This window comes from Harmonia axyridis, chromosome 7, assembly GCF_914767665.1.
Source record: "Harmonia axyridis chromosome 7, icHarAxyr1.1, whole genome shotgun sequence".
NCBI classification, from domain to species: Eukaryota; Metazoa; Arthropoda; class Insecta; order Coleoptera; family Coccinellidae; genus Harmonia; species Harmonia axyridis.
The window spans coordinates 33,201,526-33,217,096 of record NC_059507.1 but is presented as its reverse complement, the minus strand read 5'-3'; the positions used below and the strand labels follow the sequence as shown (position 1 = coordinate 33,217,096).

At 34.5% G+C, this 15,571-nt stretch overlaps 1 protein-coding gene across 1 annotated transcript; it reads right to left on the bottom strand.

The window, feature by feature from the left end:
- Nucleotides 1-14,481: 14,481 nt before the first annotated feature.
- On the bottom strand, nucleotides 14,482-15,366 carry LOC123684928 (basic proline-rich protein-like). The gene is made up of 2 exons (XM_045624446.1): nucleotides 15,243-15,366; nucleotides 14,482-14,968 (listed from the first exon to the last, which is right to left on the bottom strand). Exons 1-2 carry the CDS (start codon nucleotides 15,285-15,287, stop codon nucleotides 14,654-14,656), a joined length of 360 nt encoding a protein of 119 aa, XP_045480402.1. The 5' UTR covers nucleotides 15,288-15,366; the 3' UTR covers nucleotides 14,482-14,653.
- Between the last annotated feature and the right edge of the window lie 205 nt (nucleotides 15,367-15,571).

Genomic DNA, 15,571 nt, shown 5'->3' with positions numbered 1-15,571 from the left:
TCAAGTGATTTATTCTCAGTTTGGTTTGGCAATTCATCATGAATAGACTCACTCCTGAACAACGCTTGCAAATAGTGCATTTCATTTCGAAAATAATGGTTCTGCGCGGAATACGTATCGCGCACTACGTCCATTTTATTTTGTTTTGCGATGAAGCGCACTTCTGTTTAAATGGCTACGTCAATAAACAAAACTGCCGCATTTGAAGTCAAGCTAATCCTCAAGTGTATGCCGAAACACCGTTACATCTAGAAAAACTAACTGTTTCGTGCGCTTTATGGGCTGGTGGAATCATTGGTCCGTACTTCTTCAAAAACGATGATGGCCAGAACGTTACAGTCAATGGTGATCGGTATAGAGCCATGATTACTAAGTTTTCATTCCTGAATTGAACCACCATGATGTCCAGGAGCTGTGGTTCCAACTAGACGGCGCAACATGTCACACAGCTCGTGCCACAATCGATTTATTGAAAGACACGTTTGGTGACCGTCTAATTTCACTTTCTGGACCTGTGAATTGGCCTCCGAGATCTTGTGATTTAACACCGCTAGACTATCTTCTGTGGGGCTATGTAAAGTCATTGGTTTATGCGGATAAGCCACATACCCTTGACCATTTGGAATACAACATTCGCCGTGTTATTGCCGATATACGGCCACAAATGTTGGAAAAAGTCATCGAAAATTGGACGTCCAGATTGGACTACATCCGAGTCAGCCGTGGCGGTCATATGCCAGAAATCATATTCAAAATGTAATGCCACGAGATTATCTTTCGGATAAATATAATTCATTTCAATCGAATAATCCATCGTCGTTTTATTGCAATTAAAAGTTCTATAGCTCTAAAAAAAAATCCTTTTATCATCAGATTTTGTTAGCATTCAAGGAATTAATTTTCAAAATCACCAAAAAACTTCAAATCGAAGAGTGCTGAATCCATAATATTTTCTAGTGCTTTCTTATACAAAACCTGGTAATTTCAAGGGTGTTAAATATTTTCGTTTCGAATGACTTAGTCTAGATGATAACCATTGAGAACAATAACCAAGAAGAATCACCTTCATTTATGCCGGAATCCTGGAAATTACAACCTAGAAATTCATCCCTAATGACACCTTTTAGCCGTCTCAGTCTGGGGGGTGCCGATATAATTCCATTTCATTTTACATTTTCTTGGCTATCAAGAATTCACAAAAGACGCCTCTTCTTGAAATGAAGATTCTGTTCCAGTTTATGCAAATAAATTCGAAGGCGGAAAATATATTTATATCGGGCGTAACAGAAATTTAGGGGTTGTGGGGTAATTTCTGACCGGTGAAAGGAATAGCTTGATATTACCTTGCCGGAAATTTACATAATAACCATAATTTCACCCCTAAACTGTTTGAGAGTTGGAATAGCTGCAGATTAAGTCTTTTAGCGGCTTACTTTGTGTAAGTATCGATATTTCGTTCATGTTATTATTGATATTTCCATGGTGTGCCTTGGGAGGTTTTATTATACAGGATGTTTACGAATTAACATGGATGAAGATGGTTCTAAAGGGTGTTTTTTTTAGAGCTATAGAACATTAAATTGCAATAAAACAACGATGGATTATTCGATTGACATGAATTTTATTTATCCGCAAGATAATCTTGCGGCATTACATTTTGAATATGATTTCTGGCATATGACCACCACGGCAGGCTCGGATGTAGTCCAATCTGGACGTCCAATTTTCGATGACTTTTTCCAACATTTGTGGCCGTATATCGCCAATAACACGGCGCATGTTGTCTTCCAAATGGTCAAGGGTTTGTGGCTTATCCGCATAGACCAATAACTTCACATAGCCCCACAGAAAGTAGTCTAGCGGTGTTAAATCACAAGATCTTGGAGGCCAATTCACAGGTCCAAAACGTGAAATTAGGCGGTCACCAACCGTGTCTTTCAATAAATCGATCGTGGCACGAGCTGTGTGACAAGTTGCGCCGTCTTGTTGGAACCACAGCTCCTGGACATCATGGTTGTTCAATTCAGGAATGAAAAAGTTAGTAATCATGGCTCTATACCGATCACCATTGACTGTAACGTTCTGGCCATTATCGTTTTCGAAGAAGTACGGACCAATGATTCCACCAGCCCATAAAGCGCACCAAACAGTCAGTTTTTCTGGATGTAACGGTGTTTCGACATACAGTTGAGGATTAGCTTCACTCCAAATGCGGCAGTTTTGTTTGTTGACGTAGTCACTCAACTAGAAGTGCGCTTCATCGCTAAACAAAATAAAATGGACGTAGTGCGCGATACGTATTCCGCACAGAACCATTATTTTCGAAATAAAATTGCACTATTTGCAAGCTTTTTTTAGGCGTGATTCTATTCACGATGAATTGCCAAACCAAACTGAGAATAAATCACTTGACAGCTGTTAAATAGGTCTCCATTTTGGACAGTAATGCCAACCTAAAGTTATATACCTCGAAAAAAAACACCCTTTATAAATGCACTAATCAAAGGAAAATTCCCAGAAATACAACATACAGTCACAAATATATTTGAGAATATTTATGGAATTTTGATGCGTATGAGAATAAACATAGGAGTTCAGAAGAATTAAAGTTGATACTAAAAGATTGGGCAGTCAATATGAGAAAGGAAGACGGGATCGAATATGAAGAAGCAACGGTGAAGACAATGTGGAACGTTTTGTACAAAACTTTTCCAGAAAAGTACTTTAATGACTATTACATTATGATTGACCCGTTTAACAATATAGAATTTGAATCAGCCCAAAATGACCATTGATGAAATTGTAAAAGATCATCTTTACCAGAGAACATCAACGAATCTAATGTTCAGTTAAATTCAAATAAAATCATAATTTTTTCTGTGGAAAAATTTTCCGCCGAATATCCCTTTTTGTATTGACAAATGACTCATAATTTTATGACAAATTTCTCAAGCTCGTATCCTGGCAACAGCAATCAGCCTTCGGCTTCGGACTATTACCAAGTAACGAGTTTTCGATTGTCATAAAATTATCTAGTCTATCATCAATGTCCTAGGGATTTTACTACTGAATATTGCCATATTTGTGGTGAATTTTAACAATTTTAATACACTGCGAAGGAGTCTCTTTTTCCATTTCAAGTAAAAGCGTAGTTGTCACTTGATCTTGGAATTATAAAAATATATATCATAAAAGAACTTGAATATATCTATATAAAGAGCAAGAAATTTCTGACCACCTGAAAATTTGAATGAAGAATGTGGTCGCTAGTTTTGTTTCCAATAAAAAATATTATGCATGTAGTGTCTGGTTTCCAACAGAAAATTAATAAAGTTTCTTGTGGAATCCATTGTATTTGACTAATTAATAAATTGTGAAAAAAACAGGAATTTATTTGGCGGAACCGCCAGAATGCAGCTAAAAATTAAAATTCTTCTTGGAAATGCCGCCGATAAAAAATAGTCAACTCGTGGGATTAAAACATAAATCTTCCTCCACCGTTCCTATTTTGAGTTATAATTGGATCAGAGCCATTGATAAAACCGATGCTCTTCTATCATCCATCCTATCAGCTGCTCCAGTTTTGAATATTTTGGTCCGTGCCGCATTTTCCGCTTTTTTTGTCAATGGCGGTGTATCGACAACTGAACTGGTGATGAGATGGTCAGTTTTTCTCTTCCCTGTGAGGGCTAATTGACTGTTTGACTGGCATTTGAAATGCAAGGCCGCAGACACAGTCTCCTCTGGTATTTTGCCCAATTCATTCGCCGATTTGATCGCGAATAGAATAATAGAGAAACCTCATTCAATTCATCTCAATTTTACTTTTAAAATACTCGCTATGACTTGGTAACTGGAGATTCACGGTTTGACTTGATATTCAAGCTACTTGACTCGATTTCAAATCGAGTCAATCAGCAAAGTATTTATTTCCTGCCTAGGCAGCAGAGTGATTATTCTCAAAGTGAATAAAACATTCAACATTTTCTTACAATCAATATTTTTTGCCACCTTCCTTATTTCTGGAGGAGTACCTAAGTACTTCTACGTCACTATCACTGACCATAATATAAATATATCCGATATTTTCCAAAAAGTTGTCAGATGTTTCATAAGTTGAACTATAAGTATCATCGATATATACATCTCCACAGCAACCAACCATTCCAACAATTGCGATTTCTATCTACAGGAAAAATAAAAAGATTGTGGGAATAGTAATACTTTGCAAATACAATATTCTACATGTATCATTATAAACAATCGATGAAAAAATTTGAGTTAAACTCGGAAGCATAGTAGATTGGCTGCCTTGACTGAATTCCGCAGTCAATCAACTACTTTGCTGCCTAGTGGAACAATAGTATATTCTAAAACAAGTTGCAGAATGGGCTCCTATTCCAACACGAATGCGAAATTCGAAAACGAGCGACGAAGGAGCGAGATTTGGAACGCATGAGTGTTGGAATTGCCTTCTGCAACGAGTATTAGACGATATTTTCTCTATTTCAGTCAAGTTTTGTGAAATATTGTCGAAATTCTATGAAAAATTCAGATTATACATCCTAGTGACATTTGTATTGCATCTTGGCAGTTGGTGTGACTGTTACGAAAGTTGACAGATTACGGAATTTCGGTTTGAATCGTACGTTTCGAATTTTGAAATAATTTATAATTACGCATGAAACTCGTCAATTATGTCTGACGAAATCGATTTAACACCAACAGAATTATGAGAAATTGCGAATATAATGTCGCAAATCATTTCACTAAATACAAATTATATTATATTGACAATTAGACGTGTGTTGAATTTTGATAGGATTGGAAGTCATAGATAGACAACCACAAAACGAAAAATATAACTGAAAACAATGCTGTAATGAGTTCATTACATCATTGTTTTTAGAACTGTAATGAACTCATTACGATACTGAAATAGAGAAATAACTATTTCACTACTACATACACAATGTTCTATTGATTTGAAATCCATTGTTAAAACCACAGTACAAAAATTGATATGTGTTGAGTTCACTTTCGGTCACAAATTTGTGTTTCTTCTAGTATTTCATTTTTTCAATGTCTCTCTCTACTCTCTATTTCATCCTTTATACCTATGTTTTCAAGAATTTCATTGATTGGCATCATTAAATTTGAAATATTAGTTTGAATACTCTCACTCAATAAATTTTCATTCTTCGAATTATTAAATATCAATGATTCCAGTCTTCCAGAGGCAGCATGTATATATCGCGTGGGTGTATATTCAAATAAGAAAGCATGTGCCCAAACTCTTTGTAGGGCATTAGAGCAAATAAACATATTCAAATAAAACCAGATGCAGAGAGCCGAATTGAAAGGGTGATTCCTCCTTTCCAACAACTTTTCACAAGAGTTTGCAACAGGTCCCTCTGCTTTATTCCACCCACACCAAAAAGCAAACAGGGACGCCTAGGATAATCTGGTAAGAATGGTGTTCTAAATTTATTACGCAAACAGAACTATCTGACAACGGGGTTCAGTGTTCTTCGAAAGTTATGTTTGCACTGAAGAATTTTTTGGGGAAATCTAATCTTCCTATCGATTTCATCACGAATTTGTGTACTGACAAATTTTTAGTTACCCGGAAATTATGAATGGGCACTTTTGTTCGATGTTTGGAATAGAGTCGAGCCAAGTCTTGCTTATCTGGACGATTCAAGGAATATTTTATGATTGGAATTTATGATTCAATATTATTTACTAGAGCCATCTCAACACAAGATTTGTGAATGAAATGAAAAGGTTTTTCATTGAAATTCATAATAGGCAGCAATCATTTTATTTTAAGAAACGAAATAAAGGCTTATTATGAGAATACTTTTATTTTAATTTTAAGAAACGAAATAAAGGCTTATTATGAGAATGAGAATTAAATACAAAAGGAATAAAATAAACTGCAAAAAAATTGGAGGCCAAATTCTTCATCACATCAACTTATTAAATGAAAATTAAAAGTAGTCCTCTTTTGCCTGAAGGCCATGAAGTATTTAGGTTGTACCCGAACGCATAACATTATTTTAAGAAACGAAATAAAGGCTTATTATGAGAATGAGAATTAAATACAAAAGGAATAAAATAAACTGCAAAAAAATTGGAGGCCAAATTCTTCATCACATCAACTTATTAAATGAAAATTAAAAGTAGTCCTCTTTTGCCTGAAGGCCATGAAGTATTTAGGTTGTACCCGAACGCATAACTTACTGAATAATGACATTGGTAACTGAGCAATTAATTCAAAATAACAAACAAGTATGGCATAACATATTTTTTTTTTAGGGTCAAGTGAGACGAAAAGATAAAAGGTGTTTTTTTTAGAGCTATAGAACTTTAAATTGCCATAAAACAACGATGGATTATTCGATTGACATGAATTTTATTCATCCGCAAGATAATCTTGTGGCATTACATTTTGAATATGATTTCTGGCATATGACCGCCACGGCTGGCTCGGATGTAGTCCAATCTGGACGTCCAATTTTCGATTACTTTTTCCAACATTTGTGGCCGTATATCGGCAATATGGCAAATGTTGTCTTCCAAATGGTCAAGGGTTTGTGGATTATCCGCATAGACCAATGACTTTACATAGCCCCACAGAAAGCAGTCTAGCGGTGTTAAATCACAAGATCTTGAAGGCCAATTCACAGGTTCAAAACGTGACATTAGGCGGTCACCAAACGTATCTTTCAATAAATCGATTGTGGCACGAGCTGTGTGACATGTTGCGCCGTCTTGTTGGAACCACAGCTCTTGGACATCATGGTTGTTCAATTCAGGAATGAAAAAGTTAGAAATCATGGCTCTATACCGATCATCATTGACTGTTACGTTCTGGCCATAATCGTTTTTGAAGAAGTACGGACCAATGATTCCACCAGCCCATAAAGCGCACCAAACAGTCAGTTTTTCTGGATGTAACGGTGTTTCGACATACACATGAGGGTTAGCTTCACTACAAATGCGGCAGTTTTGTTTGTTGACGTAGCCATTCAACCAGAAGTGCGCTTCATCGCTAAACAAAATTCGCTTATGAAAATCGGGAACAACAGCAATCTCATTTTGGGCCCATTCGACGAATCTACGCATTACTTGATGATCGTTTGGCTGAATTTGATGAATTGCCGAACCAAACTGAGAATAAATCACTTGACAGATGTTAAAGCGATCGCCATCTTGAACAGTAATGCCAACTTGAAGTTATATACCTCGAAAAAAAAACACCCTTTATAAATGTTCTCTGATATCAAACTAAACTATAAATAACGAATAAGAACTGCCAAATCAAAGTCACGCAAACCTTTATGGTGTAATACTTTCCTTCAATCTAATGAAAGTGACAAGGAAATTTGGCATTCGGAATGAAGTTCTTGTAATGTCTTCAACAAAGGTCTAATCGTTGATCCTTCAGAGAAAGTTCAAGGTTTTAATCTTCGTAGGAAAATTTGGTGTACTTTTATATCGACTTAGGACTGGTCATGATTGTTGCAATAGTATGCTGTGTGGTGTAGAAGAAACCATTGACCACTTGGTGAATATTTATCCAATTCATAAATTTTGTGGTGGTTTTCAAGCTATCCATTCAGTTTCAGATTCTTTTCTAGAATGGATCACTGAATCATTATATTGGAAACTATTACATTTAACACTTCTTTTCTGGTTCTTTTCTTTTTTGATTTCAGATTTAATTATAATAATATAAAGTTATTTTAATAATCAGAGTACATTCCGAATAGAAAACAAGTCAAAGTATAAGAAGACCTTAAGTATGAAACAGAAAAAAAAATAACAGAAGTAAGTCTCAAATATGGAGGTCGGTATCCAGGTACTCACTTATAGAGTATGGTTCAAGGTTCAGTAGTAGCTTTCGAGTAGCATTTTTAAACTCTCTGAAATCAGATAAGGTTTGAAATTTTTCTGGTAGCTTATTGAAGAATTCGTGGCCCATATATATCCACATTATTTTGAGTTAATACAAGAGAAAATATGGGAAAATGGATATATATTATATAAGACTCCAACTGAATAAAAGCTTACTTTTTGTTGTTCGCCCCTGTATTTAACACAACCTGAGGAGAGCATCTGAGCAGTAAAATTCCCGAGAAATCAAACTACAATGCGAAAAATTGTTGCTTGATCATCCGAAGGGTTCAGGAAAAAATGAACTACAAACTTCGCTGAGATTTTATTCTGTCGGTACTCGGTTTGTATACTTCAGAGAGAATCTGTTACAAGTTAGTATCCATATTGTTGGAAATTTTGGACAATCACGATATCTTATCCTGCGATTTGTAGGTTTTGTTACCTACAAACAATCACTGCTAAAATTGTTGAAGTTAACAGTACCTTTTCACAATGATTAGAATGGGAAAAACGGAAATACGCGCCAATTGTACACAACACCTCTTTATCACCAGTTTCACACCTTTATCGCATATTTCCGACTTTTGGCACCCGACATTCAGCGGTGTCTTTGTCAAACAACTTTACTGACTTCAAACACAAACAATAAAGGCACACGTTCGATACTTCGAAGTAACACCCTCGTTTACAATCGAATTGCAGTTAGATGCTTCTCGTCTACAGAATTCTATGTTTTCACCATAGAACTTCACGGTGAATTATGGGTCATCATGAATGGTTGCACGTCAAGTAGCCTACTCTAATTATTTGTAACTATTGTCGCCTCAAAGAACAAGGATATGAAGTAAAAGAGGAGTTCTGTTGGGCCTCTGTTATGTGCATGTGATTTATGTTGTAGAGTCAGAAAGAATGGTCCTATAGAATGGAGAAATCTCCGTAAAATGGGAATTTTGGCTTGAATGTAATGGTATAATAATGGACGGGCTATGACCCAACCATTATTCAGGTAACAACAATGAAAATCGGTTACGAAATGCTGGCCGAAGTTTTTGAGATGGTGCCTTTGCCTGATCATTCGTTCTTTTCATAATTATGAAATGATTTGGTTGGATTTTCATGAGTTCATGATAAAACGATCAATTTTAAACTTGGTCGTCATCAATAACTCTCAAAATATTATTTTGACTGGCTTCAACATGAGTCCGATACAACAATGAACTCAAGTGGCGCAAATTTTGAGAAAAAAACTAACTCTTTGGCTACAATTTCCATGAATTAATTTCTGATGTCTGATGTCTGTTTCGCCGATGGAGACCACAAAACTGTATACACTGTGTCCGTAAAGAATTGAACAAATTCATTTTTAGCTGAACAGACCATTTCAAGAAATAATCCTGAAACACGTCAACTTTAGATTTTAATTTATCGTATTTTAAAATAATAATCTAATATACAGGGTGAATTACTTTCGAGTAATGACGTCACCGTCATTTTGTTAAATGGAACACCCCCATTTTGTCTCGATTTTTCGATTACTCTAGCTGAGCTGATTCCAGAAATATATCACATATTGATTCCAATTGGTACAGGGTGGACAAAAATACAATAGTTTTGTATGTTCTCAGAAGGTAATGCCTAACATCCTTTATTAGTTAAATTAACAATATTATCAAAAATACTTATTGTTTAGCGGCAATAACCAAATAATGACATTTCACAAAAAACTAGACGACTATTTTTTTTTAAATTGATAAGAAATAATTTTTTTCATATTCTGTCTGCTAGACCACAAGTACCAAACATGTTTGGAAACAGCTCATTTTTATTAATCTAAAAATGTAACAAACTACAGGGTGTTACATCCAAACCAATTGCCGCTAGACAATGAGTATTTTTGATAATATTGTTAATTTAACTAATAAAGAATGTTACGCGTTACTTCATGAGCACACACAAAACTATTGTATTTTTGTCCACCCTGTACCAATTGGAATTAACATGTGATACATTTTTGGAATCAGCTCAGCTAGAGTAATCGGAAAATTGAGACAAAATGGGGGTGTCCCATTTAAAAAAAATGACGGTACGTCATTACTCGAAAGTATATTAGATTATTATTTCAAAATACGGTAAATTAAAATGAAAAATCGAGGTTTTTCAGGATTATTTCTTATAATGTTCTGTTCAGCTAAAAATGAATTTGTTCCATATATTCCAATTCAAAGATTTCATCATGTGATATGCTAATTTTGAATGCAAATCTACAGGGTGATATCTTCTCTCTTTCTTCAGAATTTTTTCTGGTGGGTCACTGATAGTTTGGAAAAATGCGAAAAAACTTCCAGAACTACACTTTTTGATTTCTTATAGTTTTTTCGTATCTGATACAGATTTCTAGAAAAAAATTTCTAACAATTCTTTAGTTAACCTTAGGAAATTCCAAATTATTATAAATATCCAGTTGATGAGCTGAGATGAACAAATTAATAATAAATTTTTAAACTTATTTACCTAATCTGTATTGAAAATTAATGAAGATTCGATAAACTGAAATAAAATCATCACAAGTAAGTAGGACTACAAGAAATACCCTGTATCTCGAAAACAAAGCATTTTAGGGCTTATGTTCATAGGACTGCTTTCTCAAAATTATCCAAGGAATCTTTAATTTATTTTTGTACGTCTAATTTAGGATGAAATTTAGCACAAAGTTTGAAATGGTTATTTTATACAGCTTTACAAAATACCACCCGATCAGATTTTCAATAATGGACTCAAACAGATATTATGACTGAATGACAAATCGAAAGATTCAGAGAACGAGCGCTCAAAGAGAATAAAGAAACAGCGAATATTTGATTCAATTAACTCTCCTTTCTTTTTTTCACACTTCGTTACTTTGTCAATCATTGTTAACCGATAATTTTTTTTTACTATGTATTTAAAAATAATTTATTCTCATCGGAAGATTCACGTACCTATATATTTACTCCTACACGCTAAAACATCGGCTTGCTCATGTTAACAAAAAAGTTATTAGTTTTCTATTAGGAAACACATTAATAATTCAATGTGATAATCATTACTGAAAACCCTTTAGGTGCATCGTGTTAATTAAATCTCTGTTTTTTACTCGTCCAAACACTATTATATTGCCAAGTCATTAGAACATGTTAGCGTCTATTTAACGGCAGTTAGTGATTATGTAGTTCGTCTTCTTTCTACCGAATAATTAACGAAGTGGAATGAAATAATGAAAATCATGTTTCGACTTTGAATAATTAATAGGACTAATGAGTACGCACTTTTAACGTTGTTGTAAAAAATTGAATATTTAGGAGTATTTGTTTGGTGCCTTGCAGTGCTTCAGCCAATTGGTCTTCCATTAAAATAGCTCAATTATTGATGGATGGAGAATAATTTCAAAATATTAATCTGATAACATGAAATTTTCTTATTATTTCCATTAATAACTGTATATGAATGGTTCCAATCTATTGAGAAACATGAGCAAAAGTTATTTTAAGGAAAAAGCAACTGATATTAAAAATATTGAGGGTACAGATCGAAAAATGATTTTCGAAAGTTTCAGTGAGATGAAAAAACCTCTTTCCATTCTGAAACTTACTATCGTTATTAGGTACAGCATCAATACTTGCTATCTCAAGAATTAATGCTGAGGAGATACCTACATACATTAATTCAATTTTCATGTGAAACAAAACATACATATTGTTATACATCACAATAAATTAAATTGTTAGGTTAGGTTTTTTAAATAATATATTATTTACAATTTTTTTAACTCTTTCTCAGTTGGCTTGAAAAAAGCGAATTTCCTTCAAACAACTCCCCCCCAGATCTTGTGATTCAACACCTTTAGACATTTTTGGAGCCACGTCTATGCCATTGCTTCAATCGATTGGAATATTATATTGTGCAACAAGTGGGGAAAGTCCAACTTTTCTCGCGAGTGAGGAAGTTTGTGGCACGAGCCTGAAAGGCGAGTGCAGCAAACACACGAGCGAGAATAGTTATTTATAATACAAGTGCAGAAGGCATTGATATTCTTCCACGAGTTCAAAATTCAAAAACGAGCCACGAAGTGGCGAGTTTTGGAATGAACGAGTGGTAGAATGAGCCTTCTGTACGAGTATTATACATTATTTTCTCTAATTCATTGCATTTTCATTGAAATTAATGAAAAATTTCCATAAATATATTTTAGTGATTTTTGCATTGAAAAATGTTGGTTGGCAGAACTGATTTCTTTAAGGCAAATTGATGAATTGACAGATAAAGCCGTGGCGGAAAGTTCGGAGTACCAACATAGAATAATAAAATATAACCATGAAAACTGTGCGTTTCTGATATATTCTCGCACGATTTTGTTCTACAAGATGTGGAAGAATGAACGGAATAACCACAGAATTAGAGAAAAGGACTTTCTACACAGGTTGCACACTATACTTTTCCTACAACTGCACAAATTTCAATAATTCAAGTAATGGACTTAATTCAAATCAAAATGGCCTTCGTTGACAGTATTTGCTAATTTATTTCGTTTCCATAGAAACGACTCAAAAGCCCAATTTCATTGGTCTACCAAGCGAGGTGTGGGCAATAGTATGAGCAATACATAGTTTTGAAATTGAGTAAGCTATGATGAATACGCTACTTTTCATAGCAGTTGTAGGAAAAAAATTTTCATTGATATTCCATGGGATACTCTTTTGTAATATTTTTTCTACATGAGAGATGGTTTGTACTTACTTCTACGTGATCCTGAAACTATTTATATTGAATAAATTCAGTTTGAACTGACAGAATAAGACATATTGGACATGTAGCTCAGTTATTCGAAACTCAATTATTCCGGAGCCCACCAATTCATTTAAAACATTCCAGACTGAAGAATAAGTGGGTTAATGCTAATCGACTTCTCATAATAACCTTTTTTGCGCGAATTAAGTGCAGTGCGAATGGTGAAACACTTAAAATTCCCAAAAAAAGCTGTAAAGATTAAAAACACCCGAAAAACGCTAAGACGGTCCCTTTGAAAGTCTAATTCAATTACCTGGCTTACGACAGATCCATCATTTAATTAACAGCACTGGGAATTGAAGCAAAAACATCGTGATGGTGCGGAGGCTGGACATAAAGTTGGGAAAAAAACGATGTCTTGTCGTTCTTTATGCGGTCATGGGTTATTGAAAGAGGGTTCCGGCTAATAAAATGGGTACCAACATTGAATGATAATATTCTTCGAATTGTTATAAGGTACGAGTTATCTTAATGTGTATGATACCTTTAGTACGTTTTGTTTCGTATTAGGAATGATGTCGATTCAGTTCACATTCCTAATTGTTAACAAAGGCACTACGTTTTCACGATCTGCAAACGATTTGATTTTGTTGTGATTCTCATTTATCTCAATGGTTAATTTGCTCCATTTGAGATTTTCCGATTTTGAGTGGAGTTTAATCAAAAAATAATTTTCCTACAACTGCTATGAAAAGTAGCGTATTCTTCATAGCTTACTCAATTTCAAAACTATGTATTGCTCATACTGTGGGAAATATTATTTCTCACGGCACTTTGCCCACACCACGCTTGGTAGACCAATGAAAGTGGGCTTTTGAGTCGTTTCTATGGAAACGCAATAAATTAGCACATACTGTCCACGAAGGCCATTTTGATTTGAATCAAATTCATTACTTGAATTATTGAAATTTGTGGAGTTTTAGGGAAAGTATAGTGTGCAACATGTGTAGAAAGTCCTTTTCTCGCTCGTGTGTTTGCGGCACTCGCCTTTCAGGCTCGTGCCACAAACTTCCACACTCGCGAGAAAAGTTGGACTTTCCCCACTTTTTGCACAATATACTATTCTCTATTTCAGTATCGTAATGAGTTAATTACAGTACTGAAAACAGTGCTCTAATGAACTCAATACTGCATTGTTTTCAGTTAAATTTCTCGTTTTGTGATTATTTACACTTCCGATCCTATCAAATTTCAACACACATCAATTGTCAATATAATATAATTTGGATAGAGTGAGAAGATGCAACTTTATTCGCAATTTCTCTCAATTTCAATTTCTGGTGGTGTTAAATCGATTTCGTCAGACATAATTCACGAATTTAATGCGTAATTATAAATTATTTCAAAATTCTAAATGTACGATCCAAATTCAAATTCCATACTCTGTCAGTTTTCGTAACAGTCACACCAACTGCCAAGATATAATACAAAAGTCACTAGGATGTATAATCTGAATTGTTCAATGAATTTCGACAATATTTCACAAAACTTCACTGAAATACAAAAAATATCGTCTAATATTCGTTGCAGAAGGCACTGGAATAGGAGCCCATTCTGCAACTTGTTTCAGAATATAATTTAATTAGTTTTACAACGCCGAGTTTTTTTTAATTTACATTCTGATTGAGACGATTGAGTCTATTTTTTGTTTTGAAAATCCATACGAGTCAAAATTTGGAGAGATTTGCTTCTCTTTATAGAATTATAAATAAGTTATTTCAGCTTCGACTTTCGTAGTTAAATGAGTTATTATTGAATTTCAATTAAATTTATTCAAGTGAGACGTAGTCAACTTTAATTTACATATTCATATTGCAATTTTACAACAAGTTAATACAAGCGAGATATGTATAAACTGCTGGTGATAATGGTGCACTTCTTCTTGTATGTAATCTTGAATTTTTGCTGTTGTTCTCTAGGATGCTTATGTTGTTGAAGAGAACAATGGTAGTGGCGCTCCTTGTGTAGGTGGTTTTGATCCAACTGGAGGTGCACTGATAAGAGGAGTAGTGAGGGGTCTTTGTTGAGGTGGAGGTGGTGCACCAACAAGAGGTCCTTTAGGAGCAGTTAGTGGTGGTGGAGGTGGTCCTAATGGAGGTGCTGGACCTGGGGGTGGAGGTGGACCTGCTGGTGATGGAGGACCTGGTGGTGGTGGAGGACCTGGTAGTGGAGGAAGATGACCTGCTGGTGGTAGAGGACCCGGTGGTGGAGGTGGTGGCACTTGAGGTTTTGCAGCAGCCTTGAAAAATTTAAATGATACTTTCGCCACTCATTCGTATTTTTGGTCATCGTTAGAAATATTCTTGATGTTCAATTCTGATAATACATAAGAATTTGATTTGATGGTTGTTTTATTCATTTTATTATCTTTTCTTGATGCATGAAATACATTTCAATATAGGTAATTAATAATAATTAAAAGTAAAAGGTTATTATTCATTTCATTGAATGAAACAATACGAAGATAGAATATTATGATTTGAACAATTCCAATAAAATATACCCCTACTTACCAAAGCTACCACAACACAAAATGCCAACAGATATAACTTAATCATTTTTTTCTCTTTAAGATGAACGTATTGTGAATTTTTCACTTTTGTATGGAAATTCTCGCTAACCTGATATTTAAAGGCTTCATCGATCAAACAGTCAAATTGATTAGGTAAACAAATCTGTATTCTTACAAATTGATACTAATATAGTCCATTACATGCCATCATCAGTTTTCAATGCTATTATCAAGTCATAGATAACAAAACATCAGCAGAAAATAGCGTAATCATCATTTTCGTGTATGATTCAAATGTTTCTCAAGAAGATTCGGTAATTTTTTCTTAAA